Source organism: Ambystoma mexicanum, chromosome 5p (assembly GCF_040938575.1).
Source record: "Ambystoma mexicanum isolate Mex_15411 chromosome 5p, UKY_AmexF1_1, whole genome shotgun sequence".
Classification (NCBI taxonomy): Eukaryota; Metazoa; Chordata; class Amphibia; order Caudata; family Ambystomatidae; genus Ambystoma; species Ambystoma mexicanum.
In genome coordinates this window covers 836,470,191-836,497,354 of record NC_090930.1, presented here as the reverse complement: position 1 = coordinate 836,497,354, position 27,164 = coordinate 836,470,191, and the positions used below count along the sequence as shown (strand labels likewise).

General features: G+C 44.3%; 1 protein-coding gene across 3 annotated transcripts in view; it reads right to left on the bottom strand.

Moving 5' to 3' along the window:
• Positions 1-27,164, bottom strand: part of CFAP70 (cilia and flagella associated protein 70) — a 1,359,754-nt gene that overhangs the window by 272,537 nt on the left and 1,060,053 nt on the right. For all 3 annotated transcript variants that reach the window (XM_069613256.1, XM_069613257.1, XM_069613258.1), the window contains one exon: positions 3,075-3,227. In XM_069613256.1, the coding sequence (XP_069469357.1) occupies positions 3,075-3,227 (153 nt within the window). The remainder of the gene's footprint in view (positions 1-3,074; positions 3,228-27,164) is intronic.

Genomic DNA, 27,164 nt, shown 5'->3' with positions numbered 1-27,164 from the left:
CCTTGGCTTTGCCCCCTGATTACACCCATACCAACAGAGATGGTATTTCCATCATTTTTCCAACATCCACATCAGAATCCCTCCCAAATTGCCCACTCCAGGCTATGAAACCCTCCTCCTTAAATCAACGTCCGACTCACCCACCACCTACAACCTGCTCCTCATTTATCACCAGCCTAATTTCCTGAGTGACCCTGACTCAGAAATTCCCCTCCTCATCAACCCTTTCATTAAACCTGCCACCAAATTCATTCTCATGGGGGACTTTAACCTAGGCTTTAATGACCCTAGTTATAACAAAGCCGCCACACTTACACAAGCTCTCAGTGACATGAACTTCACTCAACGATTTCCTCCCCCACTCATGCACAAGGTCGCATACTGGATTGAATCCTGATGGCTAACACTGCCCTCTCCATCACTAATATCAGCTCTGTACAGTGGACAGACCACTCCATCATTCACTTTAGAATCTCACTTTCCAAACCAGTTACTAAAGTCTCATCACTCGCCTCTCCCAGCCTTGTGTGCAACACACGCAAGCTAACACACAACCACCTCAAACCTACTCTCACCAACCAAATTGAGGCACTCTCTGTACAGTGACATGAGTCCTTCTCACCATGCCAACTGCTATCACCAGAGCCTCCTACACACCGTGGACCAGCATGCCCCAATGAAATCTAAGATACCCAAACCCTACAAACCTATGAACATCTGGTTTACCGAATAACTGATCACCCTACGCAGAAAAAAAAGAGCCCTCGAGCACCTCCACGGTAGACACCTATCCCCAAGATCTCCAAAAAACCATGTTTACCCTTAAAGCAAACTCCTATGATGATAGGATCGCTAAAGCTGAATTTAATGCCAAAGAACTCTTCCTCATTCTCAGAGAATTAGAAAACCAACTCAGGTTGTGGCTGCCAAAACATGGTGTACCACCATCCAAACTGCCCTCTCTGACAAAATGAATGTACTACGAGGTAAAATGTCAGCTAAAAAGCCCTTCTTGCTACCAAAGCCCCCACTCTCGAGCCCTCACCCAACTTTCACTCTAAGCCCCCTCCTTTACTTTCTCTGTGGTCACAGAAGACACCCTTCTATGCACTATATTGGCCCTCAAATCATCCAAATGCAAGGGTGATTCATCCCCAGTACACATAGTCCAACTGTGCGCCCCTACTTTAGCACCCCTCACTACCAACTTTGTCAACACCTCCTTTCTTTCTAGTGAAGTTTCTTCCAGTATCAAATCTGCCTGGGTCTCACCACTCCTGAAAAAACCAACACTCAACCCTGCCATTCCCACTAATTAACGCCCTTATCACTGCTGTCCCGTTCTTACTAAAAAAATCTTGATTGGGTTGCCTATATCCAAGTCCAAACCCACCTGGAACAACATCAGTTGCTTGGTAGTAGACAATCCAGCTTTAGACCCAAGCACAGCACTGGAACTGCCCCACTTGATCTAAAAATACAAATTGACCATTTCCGAGACTCTGGCAAAGTAGCCATCCTCCTCCTTCTAGACCTCTCTGCTGCCTTCGATTTAGTTGACCATGATCTCCTTTGCCAACATCTCAGCACCTACTTCCCCTATACATCAGAATTCGCAATAGTGTTCAAATCTTTCCACAGCAACTGCACTTCCAGATTCTTCATTGGGGAGTCAGCGGCGGATCCCAGTCGTGCTCAGCGTTCCCCAAGGCTCCTGCCTCTCCCCCACTCTCTACAACACCTATACTAACCCTCTCTTTGACTTGCCCTTCTGCCTTCGTATCATCTACACCAATTTTGCAGATGATACTCAAATTCTAATTCCCATCACAGCCAACTACACACACAAATCGGATTCCATTAACTACACATTCAGCATCATTCAAAATTGGATGGCTACCCATAACCTCTGCCTTAATGATGAAACAACCAAACTCCTCATTATTTGCTCCCAACACCCTTCTAAAAAAACATTGATCCTTCCTTCTCCACCTTCTGCCCTGACGACTCCAACATCACAGACCTCAAATGCGTCAAATCCTTACGTGTTTACCTTGATGCTGATTTTTCTATGGCCAGACACAATAATGCACTCGCATCATACACAGCCTACAATTCCAAACTCATAGCCCTCAGCAGACAATTTCTCTCCACCAGCAACTGGCTCACTCTCGCCTGTGCGCTTTTCCTGATTAAACTAGACTATTGCAATGTCCTTCTCATGGGCACCACCACTGCCAACTTGTCCAAACAGTTACTCCAGAACAAAACACCAGGCATCAAGCACACTGACCATATTTCCGTTACCAGACAGGAAGTCCACTGGCTACCAATACCAAGACCCTGATGATTGCACACCGCTGCATACACCAAGCTGCTTCTGAAAACCTCAACAATATCCTTGTGACAAAACAACATGTGTGCTCTTCGCTCTGCGCCCAGCACCAGTCTCATCATACCGCGTTACAGAAAAAAGAGAGCAGGCGGCGTCAGCTTCTGTGTTACTGCACCCACCATTTGGAACACTTTACCACCTTCTTTGTGAAATTAACAATCTTACACAACCTTTAAAAAATGGTTAAAAACCTGGTTGTTTGACAAATATACTTAAATACTGTCTGTATGTCCACTAATCGTCTATCTGTACAAACACTGTGATACCCCTGTGTCTGGGTATTCTATAAATGTCATAAATAAATAAATAAAATAAACTATGTGACTCGACAGGGAAAAAGGGAAAATTCAATAGAAATGGGTCAAAGTGATTCGGCACAGCCCAGGCACAGCTGCAGTTTTTGGATCGTACCGGGTCTGAGCCCCAGCTCACTTAAAACATAGGCCGGGGAGTACCTGCACTTGTTCCATCTAAAGCACTGCCTGTTGGTCTGCCAGATGTGAGGAGATGGATACAACAGAGTGAGAGACAACACTAATTTTAGGCAGGATATGAATGCTGTATTTTGTATATGGCTCTCTGGATGCAATAGTCACAGTTTCAATGCACAACTCTGGTTCAATCTAAATTCTGGCTGGGATAAAGAGAAAAGATTTGTACATGGCTGGCAGTCACACACCTGATAGTTGATCTGGCCAGCTGCGGTGAGATTCTCTTCTGCCTCTGCAAACTCCTTCTTCATCAAGTAGGTCTGAGCCAATGCCAGGTAGTACTCACAGCTTGGACCTCCATCTTGGGATAACAATTCATGGGCCAAAGCCTGTCGCGCAAGCTGAAACAGAAACGGGCGTGTTACTGATACACATGCACACCAAGAGGAAGAAGCATACAGTACGCAGAGCCGCTGGCCGCAGCGTTTGGGATAAGCAATACAGAGGGAACAGAAAGCTATAGAAAGCATATGTGTGCTCAAGGGAAACTAGACTTTAGAGAGAAAAGACAGAAAAGCAGAGGGACTGGCTGTGCTACAACAAAGGCATCACAGAGAAAACAACAATATACTGCCTGCTGCTTGAAGGGGTGCACGTGGAGCACCAGGGAAATGGCTGTGCCTAGGCTGAAGTGGAAGACTGAGGGGTGGAAGGATCACTTAAAGCTGTTGGGTGCAGTATAGCCCCAAGACATGTGGGTCTACTACTAACAGCTACCATGTTCTAAACTAAATGCCATCAGCAATGTTACAATAAAACCAAATCTATCACTTATTAAACCCCACATGATTAATAAAAAAAACAAAATCGAACGTAAGCTAAGGGAGTAGCGAAGGGAATTTTTTGAGACTGAAAAGTTATTTACCTGCAACAACAGTTTTATTGTATGGAAATCTCCATATTTACAGCCTACTAACATATCTGCTGACGTCTCATGATATCTTCCAAACCAATTTTTTTTTTTAAATGTTAAAATAAATTGTATTTTAAATTTACACAGGTACATCATGTAATCAATCATTTACAAGTCACACATCTTACATATTATCAGCATTCCTCCCATAAAACACAGCCCATAGTGGTATTGCCACAGTCACACTACACCTTTAACATCCCAAGCTCTGTTGGCGCACAATTTCATTATGCTCCATTTTACAAAGGCTTGTCAATTCCTTTTTGGTTTTAAGTCGTTTGGGTAGCATTGAAAGCTCCACCGAGTTGGAGGAAAACCTGCTGCTGTAGAACAGTTTGGTCAATGGAATTAGGCAGTACAAACCTTGTTATTTTCTGCGCCACAACCATGTCTTTGGTGGATGATGTAGTCAACCAAGGGGCCAGATTTTGCCACTAGGTAGGTGATGCTGGGCCGAGAGGTGGCCTGCGGAGAATCCCCTGCGTACCCCAGCATGCCACAAGTGTGAAGCAGTGGCTAGTCATATTACTGCATGAGAAGCTCCTGTCAATTAAAGGAAATCAATGAGGGACAGTCCTGTGGAGCCAGTAGCACCTGCATGCTCGGCTCCTCAAACGTGGAAAGAAATTAGATCCAAAACCAAAATAGAGAAGAAAGGGGTCTGAACTTGAGCCGTGAACCAGACGCCTTACAAGGTCTGCACACACATGCACTTAAAAACTGTTAGGGGAAGGAATTTGTCCCCAAGGGCAGGGATATGGTGCTGTGAGGAAAGAGAGGACCATCTATTTAACCAACACCATGTCCCACATCAAAACTGCCAGTTTATTTTACATGTGTGGGGCCCGTTACCCAATCGTCATACTAATTTCATCGGATGACAAACCTGAGTTCCGTAGGCCAGAGAGTGGTTAGAAGTTAGGGCCAAAGAATGTGGCAGAAGACTTTGGGAGTCCAGGGAAGCGACTCATTTGGAATTGGGATGGTGAAGATTGCAGATGGAGCTGAAGAAAGGATACAGGACACCAGAGGAGAGACTTATGATGCGCGGCAAGAAGGAGTTAGGAATATGGAGTAGAGACCCAGAGGTGTGAAAAAAACGGAGGCATGGGCAAAGAAAGATCTAGTGGGATGGAGGCAGAATTACGCACGAGTTTGGGGAGAGAATGACCCATGGGTCATGGGAGAAAATGGCCCACAAGGCTGGGGAGAGAAAAGCCTAGGGAATAAGGCGAGAAAGAACAAAGATGCAGAACAAAAAAAAGACACAGGAAGCCAGGGATTAGGTTTTTCTTTTAGCAGACTTTTTAAAAATTCCCGATTTTATTTGGCTTTGCCACTGCTTGTTCTCCCATAGAGTTTCTTTTTTTTAAATCCCAAAGTTTTTTATTGATACTGTACAGCGGACCATTTTACTCTTGCATCTTTTCTATTGTTTTTTCCTTGTATTGGCCTTTCTCCTTGCCGACTTGGCGAGACTTGGCTTTACGCTCCAAGATTTTTTTGCGATCTTTGTCCAACTTTAGTTGGGTGATCACAACCTTGCTGGGGTGAATACCAACGTGGACAGTTGTTCCATTGGCTTTCTCACGCTGTACACGCTCAATGTAAATTGCATACTTTTTTCTGTAAACCTGGACTACTTTGCCAATTAGCTGACCTTTGTAGGGCCCCCGGACGACCTGGACCTCATCATCCTTGCGGATTGGCCAGGGGAGTTGCTAGGTCTGGAAAAGACCCGGGGCTACGCTGATGTCGGAACTGTTGGGACTGGGAGCTAGCTAGTCTTTTGGCTGTAGCTCCTGAGATTCTATCCGGGGCTACAACCAAAAGATCAGGGGCTATAGCCCCCTAAGCCCCCCCCTAGCAACGCCCCTGGGATTGGCATAGAGCGGACATCGTATTTCTGACGCAGCTCTTTGGACAAAGGCGAGGCCATTATCTTTCTGCGCACATGGGAAGGTGCATTGAAGTGCCTCTTGCGGTCAGAGGTTACAAATGGACTGAACTTCATGATGGCCAGCCGCTGAAACCAGAATGGCCACCGGAAAACTATAGACTTTCTTGAGCATGCACTCTATGAAATGAAATGCAAAACTTTGACGAGAGCGGTAGGACGAAGGCACCCGCATGGTGGATATAACCCGCATGGTGGATATATGACGCAGCTCTTTGGACAAAGGCGAGGCCATTATCTTTCTGCGCACATGGGAAGGTGCATTGAAGTGCCTCTTGCGGTCAGAGGTTACAAATGGACTGAACTTCATGATGGCCAGCCGCTGAAACCAGAATGGCCACCGGAAAACTATAGACTTTCTTGAGCATGCACTCTATGAAATGAAATGCAAAACTTTGACGAGAGCGGTAGGACGAAGGCACCCGCATGGTGGATATAACCAGCTGAAACTGGACTGAACAATGGGACTGCTCCTAAGCGACAGGAATTTGACATGTGGGTGGAGGTCCAACCCCCCTCTTCGTAGATCGGTATACTGGAAGTCGGTATATGATGTCACATTCAGATATGAACATTAAGGATTAGGTGGGGATGAATGTGTTCATTGTTTTGACGGGAGGCAGTTTAAGTGTGCTGAGGGCCCAACAATGCTGTCTCGAACCTTCTTAGGTTTCGATTTTGTCACGTTATCAGGGAACTATAGAGGTGAGGGGTCTGGAGGGCATGACAGGTTTGAGTAGTTAGGCCCCATTAGGTGTAGGTTGCGTTTTTTCGTACCTTGCAAGACAATAAATGAAGATTTATCTGTTTGTCATCATCCTGAGAAAGACCTAGGATGCAGGGAGTGAGACCCAGGAGTTTGCGGATAAAGAAACTAGGAATGCTGGAGAGAGCGATATCGACCAAGGATGGAGGGACGAGCGATAAACAAAGGATGTTTGTAAGAGAGAGAACCTTGAAGCTGGGGAGAGATTTCAAGTTAAAGAGAAAGATTGCAAAGCTAGAGCTGTTAACAGAGCGGGTCTAAGGAGGTCCAAGGGGGTGGTGGTGGTGAGAAAAGCTAAAACGGAGGTGTTGCAATGAACCAGGGAGGAGGGGGCAAAGAAACCAGCCCTTAATATTGAGGTACCTAAAGAGAAGATGGTGAACAGTAGGAAGATGAGTAAAAAGGAGGATGATCAGGGTAGAGAGGTGAAGTAGTGTCACATTTCAGCATGCTGCTCTGGTCACAGCTCGTCGGGTGGCTTGGAGACTGCAATGGCAATGAGATGATTGCTGCATCACTAGAAGACTACATTCCCAAGGAAATTCATGCAGTTACACTGCTCTATGTGACTCGCTGCTTATGGGTGTCATATGACATGCACTGACACTGGCACGGAAGTAAAAGGCAGGTTCAGGTAACTTGCTTTGCTTGGCAATGTAAAGCGCTTGTGCAGTGGGACTTCTGTTTCCCTGCTTTTCCCTAAACCAATTCATGGCTTTCCTGGCCATATTGATCCGTGTTTCTGGTTTCTGCTAAAGATTTCCCTTGGTTTTGGCGATTCAAGTGTTCGTGGTTTCTGACTATGAATTTGTTTTTAGAGTACTGGATATTGGACTTGTTTGCCTGCTTTGGTGCACTGGTCCAAGGGTGGCACGTCCATAATGGGTGACGGTGCATCGACCAGCCCATTCTGGACGAGCTGCCAAGCCAGACCAGTGAAAACACTAAGTGCTCCCTCCGCTGCAACAAGCAGCTGAGGGAGGGTTCCTTGGCTGGCTTTAGCTGTTAAAGGGAAAGTTAGTGTACCCCACCATGCAGAGCTGGGGGCGACTTACTCTCCCAGCCTTGCATGGCCCATTAGGCATTCAGGCTGTGGTACTGCAGCTCTGAATATGCCTAGCAGGAGCTCCTGCGCCTCCCTGCACATTCAGATGGCCTGGGGTGTCGAGCAGGGAGGGGCAAAGGAGCCTGTGAGCCATCATCAGAACCTATCTTGAGGCGAAACAGATTCTGGACTGGGGCTGCAGGTAAGTAACAAAAAAGCTTGGTATGTACGCATGGCTGCATGTGAAGGAATGACTGTATGTTGTTTGGATGCACGTGTAAATGAAAGAGCGCATGTGTGGGTGCATGTATGAATGAGGGAGTGTATTTTATGGGTGCACAACTAAATGTGCATAAATGCTGAATGAATATGTGTGGTTGTTTACGTGCACACTGGGGAGCAGTCCCGTTTTGGAGGGGGGGTTGTTAATGTTTCATGACATAAGTGTTATCATGTTGCTAGATTGACCTATGTTGCTGCAACCAATCCGGTTTAGTTTTCTTACTGTGGCATGGCATTCGAAACTGGGTATCAAAGGAAAAATCACACATGGTAAGATGTAGTAGGGCCCTGATTCATGGAATTGTTTGCGTGGAAAATGGGGATTTGCGTGCCATTCTGCTCGCAAATCCCCATTCGTCGAACAAGGATTTGCAGGCAGAATGGCATGCAAATTCCCGTTTTACACGCAAATAACTCCATGAATCAGGGCTTAAATATTTAGACTGGCCTACATTGCTGCAGCCAGTCTGGTTACATTTTCCTACCATGGCATGGCATTTTTTACTGGGCATCAAGAGTAAAGCAAACATGATATGTTATTATGTGGCTATACTAACCTGCATTGGTGCAACCAGCATGGATATGTTTTCCTAGTGTGGGATGGTATTTTTTTACTGGACATCAAGGGTAAAAAAAAACATGATGAGTGTTATTACGAGGTTAGACTACCCTACATTGTTGCTGCCAGTCTGGATATATTTTCTTACTGTGGCATGGCGTTTTGCACCGGGCATCAAGGTTAAAGCAAGTAGGATGATTTTTATTATGTGGTTCGAGTGTCCTACATTGGTGCAACTGGTCTGGATATATTGATCTCGGCATGGCATTTTATTAATGGCAGAGCCAACATGAGTATGTGCTTATTTGGTTATACTGGTATATTATATTATTATATTATTATTATAGAAACTTAGTGAGCGCACGTACACCCAAAGGCATCTTAGCGTTGGCTACTGGGAGGAAGACAATGTCAAAAACCAACAGCAGAAAAAAGAAAAAGGCTGCCTAAAAAAGAGTAGTTTTCAACAGCCAGCGGAAAGTGAGATGATCTTCAGTGGCACGAAGAGCAGTAGGAAGATCATTCCATGCTCTGGCAGCAACCACAGAGAAGGCACGACCTCCCTTGCGCGACATGCAATATCGGGGAACGACGACGAGACGCGGACTGAGATCTCAACAAACAAGTAGGAACGTAGTGAATAAACTTGGCTTGAAGGTACTCGGCGCCCATGCCATAAAAGGCAAGGTGCACCAGACACAGAGATTTAAACAAAATCCGACTGGCCACGGGAAGCCAGTGCAATTTCTTAAGCAGAGGGGAGAGGTGAGATCCAAAAGGAGGACGAATTATGGAGCGAGCTGCAGCATTTTGCAGCAGTTGAAGCCTTTCGATCAAGTAGCGAGGATGGGTCAAATAAATAGAGTTACAATAATCAAAGGTGCTGAGAACCAGAGCAGCCACTACCGGAGCTTGACATTCAGCAGGAATGAAGGGCAGGACTGTTAGGGAGAATTCTCTCTTTAGGCTGAATTTCCTAACCTAGTGAGTCCCCCAGCAGCTTTGCTGGATTTCTGGAGTTGTTTTTTTTTCTCCTGCCAAGAGTGAGACTCTTTTTCACCCACTCTTGGACATGATTTATGGTGTTCCTTTGACTGGTAATGTGTTTTATGGGCTATGGGGTCCTTTACTCCATAGGATCTCATGTGTTTTTACTATGTGTGTTACACAGCACCCTCCGTGCAGTAACACAGGGGTGTCATAGTGACACCCCACCATAGACTCCATACCCTGGGACTGACTACTGTCTCCCAGGGCATGTAAAGTCACCATTGGCTTTACTAGTCCCAAATTATTAACAGAAACCAGTACAAACCATCATATTGTGGACGTACTGGTCGGGGCAATTCGATTGCCCCGGGGTCTGTTAGTCGAGGGGGTACATCTCCGTCCCCCCTGATCGAGTTTTGGCTGGTGGCAGTGGAAACTACTTTTTATATTCGACCGCGAATATTTCCCTTTGGGGTTTTCCCATTGTTCGAGGCTACCAACTTTAATTATTTAATTCTCATAGCCTCGAACATACCGCCGGTTTATTTAATTAATATTAATTCGCCGGTTGGTATTTTTTGCCAGGACTCGATTCTAAAATGGCGTTTGTGTTCTCTTCTGTGACTCCAACCCAAGTCGAGCCCTTTGTTCCACCTTTTGGTGGGCTTCTCCACAGAAGCCTCCAAAAGTGGTGCCACTCTGTCTGGGTACCTCAGGGAGTGTGGGAGGGGGTTTAGGCACCCTGGACTGAGTTACTTTGGTAACTCAAGTCGCACTCTTGTGTGATTGGCCCAAGTGGTGAGTCGGCTGGATCACCACTTAGCATGTTTGATTGACAGCTAGGCTGAGTGAATGGGGGTACGCTGCATAAAAGCAGGGCTTTGGGGACTGGAACTTCAGAAGTCGCCACAGGACCTGAGAATCCGACGAGGGAGAAGCTGAGCCGACCTACCACGACGACACCACCAGTGGAGCCCTGCGGAACCGACAACACTTCCCGACGACAGAGAAGATCACCCGGCTGGAGAGGCTTCTTCCCCTGACTGGTGGGCACAACCAGTTTACCTTCTTTCTTCGCACCCCAGACCGGTTTGTGGTCGAACTGCCCATGCCAAGCACCCCGGCGGCCGGATAGCCACTCAACACTGAACCGCGAATCAACGGACCGCTCCTTGTACCTGAGAAACTCTGCGGCTGGTTTCTTCCCTGGCAGTGCAACAGACTCCTGTTTTCCTCCCCGACGAGATTCTCTCTTCCCCCGGATGAATCACCGACTTGCATCCGCTGCCAGGAACAACTGCCCCCGCGGGAGTATTCTCACCACTTTAAGGTACCATGTCCGCCAGGCCTCCCTTTCTAAAGATTCCTACAAGGTAATAATAACCCCTTAACCTTTTGGACTGGGCTGGCCGCCTTGACCTTCTAACTGGTCCCCTTCTTTGGTCCAACTCCTTTTTGAACCGTTACAAGACTTTTGTGCACTGCAACCGTGTGACCTTGGACACATTTCGTTTGGATCCTCTTAAAGCGGATCCGGCCTACTGACTCTGAATTTGCGGTGTTACTTTGCCTTCCTCTCTTGTTGTGTTTGTGAAAAAGTGTTGGGATCTGTTTCAATTTATTCTCTGCTTTTCTCTCCCTTTTTAAAACGAATTATAAGAGTGCCATCTACGTTAAGCGCTCACCGCTGTCTGAAAATAAGTGGGGCTTTCCTTAAGACTTGTCTAATATTCTTTTAAGGGAGTGTATATCTTTTAGTGACCGTGTTTTTGAATTGCTTACTATTAGTGCCTGTGTGTTTTTCTAGATGTGGTTTTTAATAAATAATTATATCTCTTTTACACCAAGCCCTGGTCAGTGTTTACTTGTTCTACTGTGTTCTCTTGACCTATTGTGAATACTCTGTATACTGCCTAACTCTTCTTGAGGGAAGTCTGACTGCTCAGCCACAGCTACCAAGTGAATCTGTGTGGTACAGACTGCTACCAAGTGGGTTTACTGCCAAACACCTGTAGTATTAAATCATTTGCAGTGGTCCCAGGGGGAACTGCACAGGTTTCTGCCTAACAAGGACCTTCCGGAGAATGCGAAGTTTGCGGTGGCCAGCACTGCATACTCTAGCCACCTGGTTATCCAGAGACAGAGAGGCAGAGATTTTAAAAACCCAAATTCCGGACCAATTGGACCAGAATAGGAAGAGGGTCAAGACTAGATGGCCAGAATTGAGAGGTCCAGAAAAGTTAAGGAGATGAAGTACCCACAACCAGTGGTGAACATGTTTTTATACTGGCATAGATTGTAGGCAAAGGCATCATGAATATGATTTTGAAAATGCTCCTGTGCACTGTCGTTTACTTGCACCTATTGGAATTTTTATATATGTTACCCTACAAAACCGAATGCAAATTGTGTGGCTTTTGACTCAATTTTTCATATAGAGTATGCTGCAAAATCCACTATTTTAACCCATTATTTTAAAACATTTCCCAGGAGGAGAACCCCCTCCCCAAAATCCTCCTCTTAGTCAGTTCAGGCTCCCTCGCTACGCTGGGTCACTCGAGCTCTTTCGTGGGAAACATTTACGTCCCTCAAATTAAAAGATTCACCAGCTGCCACTGACCTGTACGTTACCTGCAAAAATAATTTCATCATAGAAATTTCTTGTGGAATTTGACTTTGGACTTCCTACCTGCTAATCTTGAACACCTATTATTTATGTTGTTCCTCCCCTATAGATATGCATTTGAATTAGACCCTCACTGACAGCACCTTTGCTTCTTTGGCAACTCTTGTCAACAGTCTACAGGATGTGCAGCTCTGATCTATGGGTTATTACTAACTACTATGTAAGGGTGAGTCATAGGTTAACAGTTGCAGTGTTAACTACCAAAGGTAAAACAAGGTACAGATGGGAGAGAAGAAGAGGAGCACAACCACCATCGACCTGGCACATCTTTTTTCTTTCGAGCCTGGGAGAAAGCTGACCACACACCTGTTTGCCTTCCCCTTGATCACCCAAATAGAATTTTCTAAATCCCTGGGCTGGCATATTAGGGAGAAGGATCACTGCAGACAATCATCAGGAGAAGGGCAGAGGTGCACCCAGCAGCCGAGGGATTGCAGAACAGATGACGCCTATGAGCTATTGCCAAAAGGGGCAGGATAGGAGGGTGATGAGGAATCTGTGGGAGGAAGAACTGATCCAGCCGAAAGAACATTACCATGAGGTAAATCATTTGTTCTTCTAACAGATTCCTTCGTCCCAGATTCCTCATTTTAAAGAGATTCCCTTACCAGTATAAGCATATGGTGGGGGAGGATACCACAATAAATATCACCTACTTCAGAAAACTCTGGAGGATTGCTTGTCAAAAGAGAGCGCCCTGCCCTGAAAGGTAATCCAGGCAGTAATATATAGCAATCATGTGCAGTGAATACCATATAGCTGCTTGACAGATGTCCAAGACAGGGACCCCCCACGTCTCCCCGCATGGCATGGAATAGCAGAGTTGGCAGCCAGGACTGAAGTTAAATAAGTCCTGAGATCATCGGGCACAACGTTCCCAGCCAGATCGTAACTTTCAGAGGTGCAGAGAATGATCTTGACAGGGTCTTTTTAGTAACAGCTCTGCCCACACATGCACAAGTGTAACCCACAAAGAGCTGGTAATTGTTAGTACAGTTTTTGTAAAGTCCAACTAAGGGCTTCACGCAACCATCTCTGAGGCAGTACACAAACTCCACTTTTAGGACAATACCACCTGAGAATGCGGGTAGCATGGACAGAGCAGCTGGACTTATCTTAGGAGGGCGAGAGGGCTGTGGCTTGGTAAAAAGAAATTGTAGCATACATATGGTCCAAAGAAACATTGAAACACTATATATTGTAACAATAAATGGTTTATTTAAATACAAGTAGGCCAAGATAAATCTTGGGGATGTACATACTATAACATATCACATAAACACAATTATAAAAATCAACTCAATACTTATGGTTTACAATCCAAAGTATAACCTTATTTAAATTACAATAAGCAGTCAAGGTGAGTGAAACCTATAACACATTCAGAATGACAATAAGCTATTCCTGGGGCGTAAAACCACAGTTACTTTTAGATTACAATAATTAATTCAAGGGTGGTAGGCCCTATTAGTTCCAATATACAGTGTTATTCAGTTTAGACACACTTATTTAGACCAACACTGTTACACATCTATCTTGTTACATGTATAACTTTCTTCTTACAAGAATGGATACAGTAACACATTTGTAAGAAGATAGTTCAAAGGGAGTAACTTAACCTGTATACTATCTAGAGGGCCTTACGCTGCTCAAGGATAAGTATGAGCCTAGTGAAATTATTTTAGAGTGCCCAGAAACAATTCAGGGAAAGCACAACCCAACAGGTGATTAATTTACCATGCTCTCTTCTAACCACACACAGAGTGATTCCAGTTAGGCAAGTAAGTGCATTTATTTAAATTAACTCAGCAATATTACAGTTTAAGAAGAGCAGCAGCGATTCAAGGTCAGTAAGTAACCTATTATACTGTTCAGATGGGCTCCAAGCAAATCAAAGACAAGTAAGAACTTTGTGAAACTATTTGAGGAGAGCACTAAAGCAATTTCCAGAAGGCACAACCCAGTGTTACACTTTAAGAAAGACACCATGTATTTCAAGGTACGTAGGTAACCTCATATACTTTTAAGAGGGGCTACAAGCAACTCAAAGACAAGTATTAACTCCAAGACTGTTTTAGAAATGCACTAAAGCAGATCAGGGAAAGCAAGTCCCGATAACACACATTGGGGGTGTTTTAGGAGTGCTGTTCAGCGTTACTGCGAGATCACCCTATTGCTTCTGCTATGAGTGAAAAACTGAACTGCCTTTTCATTTTCAACTGTTCTCCAACTTTGTGGCTAGCCCTGGCCCATTACCCAGCAGTCTATTTGAAGAGGGGGGCTTGTGCATTTGCATTTCGGAAGTGCTTTAGGAGTGCTGCTCAGCTGACAGCACTCTGGAGCACCCCCTACTATTGCGAGCAACTCTGCCACTGCTAGAAACATAAAAACTGACATGGTACCATTCCTTTTTTCTTTTCATTCCGCTTTATACTTTGAAGTCAGAAATGTCGGCAAACACTGCTGACTTACCTGTGAAACCACTTCCTCCTCAGCCTGAAGCAGAATGCAGTTCTGATGTGCGAACCCTTCCAATTGGCAAACAAACCCACAATGTTCGATCCAAATCAGTGGGTGCCGATAATAAGGAAATACCGCCGGATCAACTTAACAGCAATGCAACGCTGTGTCCCATAGTCTTGAACACAGGTGTACTCATTCAAGAGCCTGGGGCAAATGGCGATCAACTGATTCAGGCTTCCGAAGAGCAACTGCTACAATGCCAAATGCAGGTAGAGACGATGGAAAAGCCGGCATGTGGTCTTTCAACTAGCATGTCAAATCAGCTGCTTCAATCGATTTTTCCTGTTATGATGAATGCGATGATACATGCTCATAGTACCTTGGAACAGTTTAAACTTTACTCTCAAGTGCTCAGTGCCACGTTAAATGTGCCTTTCCAGGAACAGCCCCCGGAGAAGTCGATCTGTTTAGATAGTGACGTGAGTAAAGTGTCTGTGAGTAATTCTGGGCATGAAGTGTGTTTGCCAGAGCACTCGAGAACAAATGTTGTTACTGAAACTCAAGTCGAAACTGTTGATGCTAATGATTTTTAATTTGTCACACTCTCCTATAATGCAGCAACCTTCTGAAAATCCTATGCTTAATTCGACAATCTCTATAGAAATGTCATGCATACGACCCACCCCGAGGCTATCATTTGGGTTCAAAAATACAACAATACCAGCATATGAGATCTCTCTTGCTGCCATGAACAACAGCATATTTAGCCGCATGAAAATGTACGAGCATTTGCAGACCAAGACTGACCTTAATGTAACGGCTTTAAAAAATATAAATGCCCATTTTCATCAGTGATACTAAATCAGAGTATGGATGATGCTAACTTCCAAACTATGGAACAAAAAAGAATGCGCCTTCAAAATGAAATAGAGTGCAAGGATGAGACCATAAAAGGACGGAAATCAGTAGAAATAAACGAGATTCGAACTGAGCCTAGAAAGGCTGAACAGAAAACTCCAAGTGTACAGATTATTCCACCCTTAATGGAAAAACGAGATGAAAACGCAAGTGTAAGGCTATCAAATATGTTAACTATGCGAATGAACGAAAGAGGCGAAAATGATTCTTATCCTAAAAGGTCAACATTAATGGCCATATTCAGAAGCATTACTGAATTAAAGGACATCCAGTCACATGATATTTAGACGATTTATATACATAAAAATAGATGGATAGATACAGCAACCTTGACTGTACCCTCGCTTCTAGTAAGACAAATAATATGGTCGGAAAAAAATAAATTACACTACACGGCTTTAAGATCTATTTAAAGAGAACATACCCTAAAAAAATAAGAAATGACCCTGTGAATGAACGGATACATAGTCAGGTTAAAAGGTATGTGAGGGATGATCCCAAACCATTATCGATAAGCTGTAAAGGTAGCTCTGGGCATCTAAAAAGAGAAGTGTATTTTGAAGATGAATTAGACCCTAACTTTGAAATAAAGTAGTCCTGGCTTCAAAGAGAGTTGAACATGGGTGTAGGGCATGGGGGGTGGGGCGGCAGGGGAGACAAATCCCCCCACAATTTTAAGTGGGGGATGTAATGTCATTTATCCCCCCAGAATGTGTGTTTGGGTGTGTCGTTCAGGGATCTGTTTTTGAAGTGGGGGAGGGGTTGCTTACTATGTAAGCTGCACTCTCCCCCTTGGCCCCCAAAGTATGGGGGCAATACCCTGGGGGCAGATGGGTGATCATCTACCCCCAGGGAAGGGGGGCAAACAAACACATTTTTTTTTAAAATGTAGTTTTGGGTGGGGTGGGTGCGGGTGAGACCACTAGCCACCAGGGATTTTTGCAAGGGGGGCGGCCTTCTCCCCTCCCAACCTAAGTGGATGGGGCACCTTATGTGGCCCTCCCTGGGGGCAGATTTCTGCCCCTAGGAAGGGGTACATGAGATGCCCTCCATCCATTTGGGGTGGGGCGGAGAAGCCACTGCAAATATTGGCAGATCCACCACTCACAAGGCTGGGACAGTACGTTTTGACCTCCCTGGGGGCAGATGGCCACACACATGTGCCCATCTGCCCCTAGGGAAGGGCAACACAAAAATATATATAATATAACTTGTTTTGCGTGGGGGTGGGGGTCGCACTAGACTACCAGGATTTTTTTGTGTTTGAAAGGTGGGGTGGTCCTCTCCCCCCACCCTAAGTGGATGGGATCACCTCATGTAGCCTTCCCAGGGGGCAGATTTCCTCCCCTAGGAAGGGGTACATGAGATGTCCCCATCCATTTGGGGTGGGAGGGACACTGCAAATATTGGCAGAGCCACCCCCAAGCCTGGGGCAGTACATTTGCTCCCCCGGGGGGCAGATGGCTACACACATGTGCCCATCTGCCCCTAGGAAAGGGGCAAAACAAAAATAAAACACATTATAACTTGTGTTGGGTGGGTGTGGGGGGCCACTGAACCACCATGGATGTTTTTAGTGGAAAGGGGGTGGCCCCTTTCCCCCACCCCAAATGGGTGGGGGGAATCTCATGAAGTCCTCCCTGGGGGCAGATTGCTAGCTCAATCTGCCCCTAGGAAAGAGGCAAAACAAAAACAAAAATAAAAAAGATGATAATTTGTTTTGGGTGAGTGTGGGGGTCACTAAACCACCATGGATGTTTTTAGTGAAAAGGGGGTGCCCACGGGTGTCTTCTTTTCAGAAATGCATGGGGTTCCCTGTTTTCCTTGGTGGCTTCGACACCCTAGGCACAAATCCGTAGGTTGTCCACATGAGCAAAATCTGCTTTGCCAAAAGGCTTGGGCTTATCAGTGGGTTAGCCTTTTCCCTTTGCGCCCAGTTAGGTGCATCCACACATGTGAGGTACCGTTTTCGTTGGGACCCCTGTGGGATTGCGGGAAGGTAGGACATCTGATGTTGGCGGCATGTTTCGGTGGGTGGGCAGAGGGAAATGTCTCCGAAATTTGATGGAAAAAAAACACAATTTTCAGACATTTCACTCTGGCCACCCACAGAAACACGAAAGGGAAAAGGCTAAACCACTGGTAACCCCCAAAAGGTTTGGGGAGACAACCTACAGATTTGGGCCTAGGGTGTCAAAGCCACGAAGGAAAACAGGGTACCCCATAATTATGGGGTGATTCACGCAAGTCAGACCTCTGTGGATTCCCCGAGTGTCTTCTTTTCGGAAATGCATGGGGTTGCCTGTTTTCCTTCCTGGCTTCGACACCCTAGGTCCAAATCTTTAGGTTGTTCACATGAGCAAAATTCCTGAAAATCAGCTGTGCAAAAAGACTTGGGGTTACCAGTGTTTTAGGCTTTTCCCTTTGCACCCAGGTAGGTGCATCCACACATGTGAGGTACCATTTTCATCGGGAAACCTGTGGGAACATGGGAAGGTAGGCCATGTGTTGTTGGCTGCGTGTTTCGGTGGGTGACCAGAGGGAAATGTGCGGAAATTGAGTTTTTTTTTCTGTCATTTTCCCAATTTCCCCCCAAATTATGGAATCTTTCCCTACATAGTTGTTGCCTGACCTGCGCAAATCACCCCTTCCTAAACTTGGAATATTGTCAACTTTTCAAAAATGTATGCCTTTCTGGCTTCTCATTCACCTTTCCTACCCTTTTCTTCCTTTCCGTCCACGCATGTCCTATTGGACAAACGACGCCAAAATCGCCTACCTCTCACAAAACGGCTAATTAGCATATCAAAATATGTTATTTTGGTTTCCACTCAATCTGTTCTTGAAAGCCTGAAAATGGCGAATCCAGCACAGCAAACTATTTGTTCCTAGCTCTTACAAGGAAACCACCACTTGGCATTTTCTGAAAAAACCCCAAATGTTCTCCTTTTTGGTTATTTTCTCTCACCCCCCTCAGCAAACTAGAATTCCTTGGTGGCGTTATCACCGCATACATGTGGGAAAAAAGGGCCAACTTTGGCCGAGATATCTTATGTAACAAAGAAGTTACAAGGGATTGAATGGTGACATACCAAAATCACCAAAAAAGGCCTTGGCACTGGGGGAAATACCCATGGCATTTAAGGGGTTAAGACAGTAAAGCCCCAGAGGAGGTATCATTTGTAAGGTAGCTCAGTTAGTTAATTCTCCAAATGCAGATTGTGCACAGGAATATGTAACGTCTGTGTTCAGCACCTGGCTTAATCTTCCGGTGGGATAATAGTCAGAGTGAATGCATTCAGCTTCCGATGCAACAAAGCATTTTCCGGGTCAATTGGTTCAGAAAAAGTGGTGGAAAACACTATTACTGTCGCTTTTTGTAATTGGCTAGATTTTCGTGCATTTTCTGGGTGGAGTTCGGGAGCCGAGTGGACACACCAGGACCCCCTGTATTTCCCGCTCCACCAGACAAATGCGGCCTTACTGCCAGCATGGATTCTCATGCTGGAAATAAGGAAAGGGATTCCTCTGGTATCTGCTTGGAAATGAAACCTGGTAAAAGCCATTGTCAATTCCGCCAGCAATCGCTAATTGCGCGAGGTATTTACACTCTTCCAAAGTGGAAAAGCAATGTGATTTCACCTGCCTTTTAGGCTAAAATCTTCCATTTTGTGGCGGAAAAGTAAAAACGTGCGCCAATGGAAGTGGTCCACTCCATGCAGTTTACTTTGCGCATTGATGCTTGGGGGGTTTGCGTGATGCTACACATGTAATAAATAAATAAATGCATTTACAGATAAATGCCAATTCATGATCAGAATGAGTGAGCATGGCATGTCGCTGGTAAGAGAGTGTCCTGTGCTTCTTGAGTGTGTTGGCAAATGCCCTTAATTGCCATCTTGCGTTAAGCAGGTGCTTAAACCCATCAGTGTGGATTGCGCAATAATAAGTCGACAGAGGTATTTCAAATGGCCAATTTCGCTCTTTGGGTGACATTGTCAAAGTGGGAGAATGTTGCCCAGCATGTGCCTCTTTCTCTGCAGAGTGAATTGTACCCACCCCGAGGAAGAAGTGTGAAAAACCCACAAGGGCACTGTGCCCTGCTCTTTCTGTGTGTGTCTTCCCCACAGGGTGACAGATGCCAACTCAGGCATGGGTAAGTCGCAGGTGGCAAGCCTGTACCCTAGTTGATGTGGCAAAGGATTCCAGACTTCTGGGGCTGATAACATTAGTAGCATTGAGTTACATGCCACCTGACAGGTATGTGTAATAAAGTTGCAAAGCAGAGCTGTTAGTGGGCTAAAGCAGGAGGCAATGTCTGCCCACCCTCAAAGGGTACGTACAACCAAAACTAGTAATAGGCCCCTCCGCCCATCATGGCTGTAGGGGCCAGGATCCAAACCAGGTCAAGAATGCCCTCCAATCATCCATGCCCACGAGTAGGGTACCCCTTGTGCTCCAGGAACCCTGTTGAGCAACCTCTGCTTTCCAGGTGATACTAACATTATTTAAAGCCAGAAGTCTAAAAGGTAATCGCTGAATTGCAGCTGGAAATTAGCTCCTGGCATGATCAAAATGTCTTAACCAAGCGTGACATCATCCCCTTCATTTAAAAGCAATATGTGTGTTCTCGTGTTTCTTCATCCACTGAATTACTGTTAGAAACAAAGGCAAGAGTTGTGTCTCTTGTGTAGGCATTATGAAGGCAGTTGCCAGCCTCTGGCATAATATGCCATGTTCTTCCAATATTGGCTAGCTGTTGCCCTCTTACGGCCAGGTAGAACCATCATGGCAGTGACTGACAAATACCTTTCCGCTGCAGAAAGAAAAGCGGAAATAAGAGGCCAATTCAAGGCACGGAACAAATAGAAGTTAAGACAGACTGCAGCTGCCATTGCTGTGTTAGGGAGAATATGTTGAGTGTTCAAGCAAGGAGGTATGTATTAAGCAAGCAAGCAGTGAGGCAAGGGAGAGGCAAAGAAAGGCCAGAGGGTCTCTTTGAATAATGTAACAGGGCAGAGGACCCATGCTCTGCCGTCCTAGTAACATATGAGAGAATCAAATAGATCAGGCTTTGCAGCATATGTTAAACGAGAAAGGAACAGAGTCCAGCTCTGCATTCAGAATAACAAAGGCAAAGAAAGGCTAGGCTCTGATGCCAGCATGAGATGGAATAAGAGGGACCAGACTCATCGTGAGAGGCTGTCCTGGCCCTCGCGGGGGCACGAGAGGGGCAGCCCACAGAGCGGGCTGCCCCTCTGGCCACCCCCCTGGGTCCACATACACCCCACCTACTAGGCATCCCCCGGGTCCGACAAATCCAGCTGCGGACCTGGGGAGTGCTTATAAGGTGGTGGGCTTGTGACCGCTCATCCTCCTTGTTTGCTGTACGCCTCCCACCCCCGCGGAGGACAGTCAAAGCAGCAACAACACACACACCTGGTCCCTCTACTCGCATAACAGGGCTTACGCAGAGGTACAAGCAAGATTTCCTCTTTCTTTAAAACCCCCATTTTTCCATACCAAGAGACACACACGTCTCCTTGCCCCACACAAAAAAGTAGCAACTTGCATTTGGTAGAAAAGGCTTCAACTCCTTTATTTGGCAGGAGTCCACTTACAGGTGATCTGCCTCTTTAACAAGCTGGCGTCCTAGCTGTGGCACACTGGAAGTAATTGTTATTTCCTCTCTCTTACCATGAGCTCATAGTCAGATGAAAAATCCAGAAATGCAAAATACAAAGACATGTTCTTTGCTGCTGCATTCTTTAATTTTCTTCTGTTTTCTTTTCTTCTTTTCTCTTGTTTTATACAGTGATATTTGTAATTTAATACGTACTGCTATTTTAATTCTAATGTTTTGAAAAGTCGAGTTCTTTGACTAAAACACAATAAATAAATAAATAAATAAAGCAAAGTCCCCAAGATGTCCCCTGTGCCCCCTACGCCCCTGGAGTTGAAAGAAACAAAGCATAGAAACAGTGATTAATGTTTAATAGAACATAATCCACACACAATGAGAATCGCAGTAGGGAATACAAGGGGATTTTCACACCTTATGGTGCCTGAACAAGTAGACAAATTGAAGGTATATGATCTTTTTTTAATTATTATTTATTGTTTTTAGCCAAAGTAAAAAAACTAATTTTGACTTTTAACACATCTTAAACGCAATACACAAAAGAAGTCTCTTTACATTTGAAACCTAGAGAATAAACACTTAGATTAATAATAACAAAGAGAAACTACTCAAAAGAACAATCTAGATTAAGAAAAGGAGAAGAAAAGAAAAAATAATTCAAAAGGAAGAAGTAAATCAGTGGATACACAACTTATTTCATCTCGGAAAACATACTGATATTTCATTAAAGGTATTCTATTACTCAGAGCATTTCTTTCATTTCGATTACAGAGAGCCCTCACAGAGGGTAACAAAAGAATAAGGGGAGGGGTGATGTTTCTCAGCAAGGTAAAAAGAAACCATTATTAGACTTGCATGAATATGTAGCAGGCACCATCAAAACCTCCGGTTTATGGGGGGAGAGGTGCGGTGGGAACACCCCACCAAAGCAAAAAAGGCCAGGTTGACTAAAAGAGGGTACACCGTTTATTTTCAACTAATATTCTTCAAGATCTCTCTTCTCCCCCCAGATTGATACACGTGAAATGGTACTGAATGCTTGTCTATAGTCAATAAAGGCTATGTATAAAGGATATTTGTTCTTTATCGCATTGTGTTTGAGAGCAGATATTATTAGCAGATTTGGTGAAGTTCCTAATCCTGAAACAAATCCAGATTGATTTGGATCTAGCAGATTTGTTTCCGTCAGCCATTTGGTTAGATCCCTTAGTATCAGTCTCGCATACATTTTTCCTGGAGTGTCCAACAGCGCTAGAGGTCGATAATTTACAGGCTGTTTTGATCACCTTTTTAAATATCGGGATCAAAATAGACTGTTTCCAGGAAGATGGTATAAGACCTGTTTGTGCTATATTTGAAAAGATTTCAAGAAGAATTTCAGAAAAGTTCCGGATTGAAACTTTGCAACATGTGGTAGTGAGTTGTAAGACCTTATCTAAACTAAGACATGAGATGTTTTTAAAGTTTTTTCGTAATTACAGAATTTTATCACCTCGTATGATGTGGGATAAAATACTGAATGCTCCATATATATCGTTAAACATTGCTGGAATTAAATATTAGCAAAAGTTAAAATTGTAATAGAATTGAAATTCATCTGTAATAATGAAATAGTTTAATTCTGTATTTTAATTTTGATTATCTTATGTATTATGTGTTTTAAAATTGTGCAAAAGTAAGAGAAAGACTTGCGTTGCTTCATTTTAGATAAATAGAAATGTATTGCATGCAATTATACTATGTCTAATGAACTTCATTGTATATTTGAAAAGTTGCAATTGCAACTAAATCAAATAAATACATTTAAAAAAAAAGAAAATAACACACATTATAGCTAGTCAAGGTGGGAAAATCCTATTGGAAGGCTTTTACACTCATTCACTTTAGAAGTGATAAAGTGTGAACCACAATTCAAAAGCTGGTAAAATAACATATATACTTTTTAAACGAGCAACAAGCAACTTAAAGGTATTAACTTTTAGACACGTTGTAAATTATTCTATTGCAGAGATACAGTTACAATATTAACTAATTTACAAGTAAGTACTTTTACACTTGTTATAATTTCAAGACAGAAGTCTTATCAAAGTCCTTCCCTAGTCTATAGCATCAGTTTTCTCAGAGGCAAAAGAGAGACCCTAGTGGTCTAGGAGCCAGCTGTAGGCACGTCAGGATAGGGTTCAGATGCAGGAAAGTCAGAGTTCCAGAGGATACCTTCTTCAACAAGTAGTATTAGCTTCAGAGCTAGTTAAACGTGTTTAGGGACTTCACAGAAGGCTCCTTGTATGCATTCCAGCATAAGCATTGGGTGAATGGTATGGGAAAACTCCTAACCACACGAATCATGTACTCAGCATCACAGGATTCACACAATACTTAAAGTAAGTATTACCCAAGCCAACACAATACCTCAGCAGAAAAGAAGAGCTTCTGGGTGGATGCCTTCAGGATGCAGCAGCACAGAACCCGGTCCTTGGGTTCCTGGTCTGGAGACTGAAGAAATGGACACTGAAGGAAAACTGTCAGGAGTCATCAATGGGGGAGGCTTCCAACAAAGGATTCTTTGCAGCTTCTTGCGGCTCTGTGGATTTGGCAACCTTTTACAGGAGCCAGATGAAGAATGAATATCGCTGATCGGATTCTCTTCCCTCTCTCTGCCCTGTACTCCATTGAGGAGACTTCAGGGTTTCGAATTGTGTCTGTGGAGGCCCAGCAGGAGCCCACCAAAGTTTCAGACGAAATCGGACTTCGGAAGACCATGCACCGCACTCTGGTTTGAGGTACCTGGGTATTGGCGGTTAGCAGCCCAGCAAAGTCACAGCATGTAGAAGAATGTCTCAAAATGCAGATCTTCTTGAGACTAGCGGATATCACCAGCCACTGGGTAGGTAGGAGTCATTGTATTCAGGACCCCTAGATCACTTCAAAGGAAGGGTTACATCAGGCTCCGGTTATACAGCAGGCTCTCTAGTTGCTGGAAATCGTTACAGGCGTTGTTTCTTCATCTTCCTCTTTAGAATTGGTTCCAGTGGTCGACTTGTCAGCAACTTCCAAGATTGGAGTATTTATCAGAAACTACAGCACAACTTCTGCAAACTCTCCCTGCAATTTACAGATATGGGCAGCCTGGCTGTCAGGACAGCCACCCCCCCTTATGTGAGAACTGGTTCCTTTCAGGCAAGGTAAAAGACAAAAGGGCTGCAGAGTTTTGAACTCCTCCCTCGCTTCCTACCTTGCCAGACCGTCCGAAGCCTCAGCAAGGAACAAAGAATTCCTGCCGAAGACAAAACTTCAACCAAGGTCGTTTCCACCTACAATCGCAAAAGAAGACCTCAGAAACAACAAGCAAATGAGAAATGGCGAAAAAAGAAGGAGCCCATCATTCTAGCCGAATGGTGGCCTCCCTGTGCATTACCACAGCTGATTTGACAGCCTGTGAATAATAATGACTACAGGTTTAACTTGTAATTGTAACATACATTTTACCAGGTAAGTAAGAAAGGGGATACAGGATATCTCCCCAGCACTCAACATAAGGTGGGGCGTGCTGGTTCACTATATAAAATGTAAAATGGATGGAAATTCCTCTTTACCTCTTGGGACCGATAGTTCACCCTAGCGCATTAAAGCGACATTTCAAAGGGAAGTCCAAAGGACAACCCAGTCTAAACCCAAAAGATATAGGAAACTATAACTCCAGTCATACACCATGGAGAGACATACAAATGCCACCCATAAAAAGAGTAAAAGACTAGCTGAGAGGATGAAAAGGATTCCCCTTCACCTAGGGACAAGGACAAATAATGACCAAGTCCAAGCAAAAAGTTCTGGAGTTGACACAAGTCCACATGATTATTCACATTTATGAAAATCTTACCTAATAGTAATTTTTCCTGATGTCCCTTGTCCTTGAGACGTAGTAGCTGAGAGTTGCACTGGGTCCAGCCGATGGAGGGACGAGGCAGAGAAAATAACCCAGGAAGATGGATCTTCTGAGAGAGATGAAACTCAGACAGAACCTTGGGCATAAAGGATTGTCTCGCTCTCACAGTCACCCTATTAAACCTCCACACAGGAAACCAAGTGTGGAGGTTTAATAAACACAGCCTGGAACTCACTCACCCGCTTCACAGAAGTGATAGCCACCTGGAAAATCACCTTATGGGAAGCAGTCTTAAAGCACATTAATGCAGCGGCACAAACCGAGATCCTATAAGAAAAGTCAAAGCTAAATTAAAATCCCCAGCAGGACCAACAAGAACATCCACCTCCTCTTGTTCCAGCCTTCACTTCTCACTCCTTGTCCTACATCTAAGCTTTCCTTATCCGTGCCAATCCCACTGCTGCCCTTAATGACCCTGTGCTCCTTATTCCTCAGATTTATCATTTTATTTTTCTGTTTCTTAACTCTTTTTTCAACATCTTCTTTTCATCTGCTGTCTTTTCCTCTTCTTTTAAAAACATGCTACTGTCCTTCCCAATTTGAAAAAAATTCTTTACCCATCCATCCCATCTAATTTCCATCCTATTTCCCTTCTTCCTTATCTTTGAAAAATTACTGAAAGAATGTTCGATTCCCAGATCTCTTTATACCTAAATCCCCACAACCTACGTCCCTCTTTGCAATCTGGCTTCAGCCCTTTTCACTATACTAAAACTGCTCATTCTGTAACTGACTCTTTTATTGGCTTGCTGCACCAAACATTCCTCTCTTCTTATTCTTCTTGATCTTTCTGCTGCTTTTTGATACCGTGGATCACAATATTCTTTCATCTTGTCTTCTTTCACTCTGTATCTCGGGTTGTGTTCATACATTGTTCTGTTCTTACCTAACTAATCGCGCCCTACTCAGTTTCCTGGGCATGTCATTCATCTCGCTGTTTTCTTCTGCAGCATGGAGTTCCCTAAGGCTCGGTCTGTGGCCCTCTTCTCTTTTCTCTGTTTACAATTCCACTCTCCAATATCATTTCCTCTTGTGGCTTTTCCTTTCATCTTTATGCACATGGCACTCACATTTTCTTTTCCGTTTGATCCTTCACTAACTCTCTGCATTCTAAACTCTTGGCTTGTCTCTCTTCCACCCAGTCTTGGTTATCCTCTAATTTCCTTCATCTAAATTCATCCCAAACTGAAATTTCGTTTTTTCCCCCATCCCAAATCCCCCTCCTATTCTTCCTACATATCTAAATCTATTTACTTCTGCCTGTAATCTGGGGGTTAACTACCACCCGCATCTGCCAGATCCACCTATTTAATCTACATAAGGCTTGCCCCTTCTAAACCATCAGTGCAACTGAACTTTTAGTCTCCTGTATGATTCTTTCACACATTGAATACTATTCCTCTTTACTTCTCGGTCTTCCTGCCTCTCAAAGTGCCCCACGTTGCTCTATCTTTCACTCTGCAGTGCATTTTATTTACTCTCTTTCCTCTAGAGATTCAATCTCTTTGACCCACTCCTCTCTCAACTGGCTATCTTTTGAGTGTGCCTCCAATGCCATTTTCTTTGTATTGTTTTAAATGCCTCTTTAGCATGGCACCTTCTTATTTCACTTACAGCAGTCCCGCTTTCCTTCTTTTTCCATTCTCGCTCCCAAATTTTGGAATTCTCTTCCTCTAGCTATTCGCTCCCTAATTTCCCACCTTTCTATTCATACTCTGTTAAAAGCTCATTTTCTTTCTTCTTATTTTGTACTGTTAGTAAGTATTGTACAGCGCATTGGCTATAATCGCTATATAAGTACAAATAACAACAAAACAATTAAACTGCTCAGGGAAACCTTTAAAGACTGAAACAGCAGCCAGGTGCCCCTTCACATTACTAATTTGCATGCCGGGCCAAAGAAAGCAGGCCCTCCAGAACAGCTTCTGGGAGTGAAAGACCAGCTGAAGGATGTTCACTACCATATCTTGGAGCGAGAAAGCCCTAATCAGACATGTGTCCAAGACCACTCCGATGAACTGGAGGGACTGGAACGGCAAAATGTGTGACTTCTTGAAGTTCAAGGAGAAGCACAAACAGTGAAGAAGGCTGGGTGTGCGGTACAAATGCGGCAAC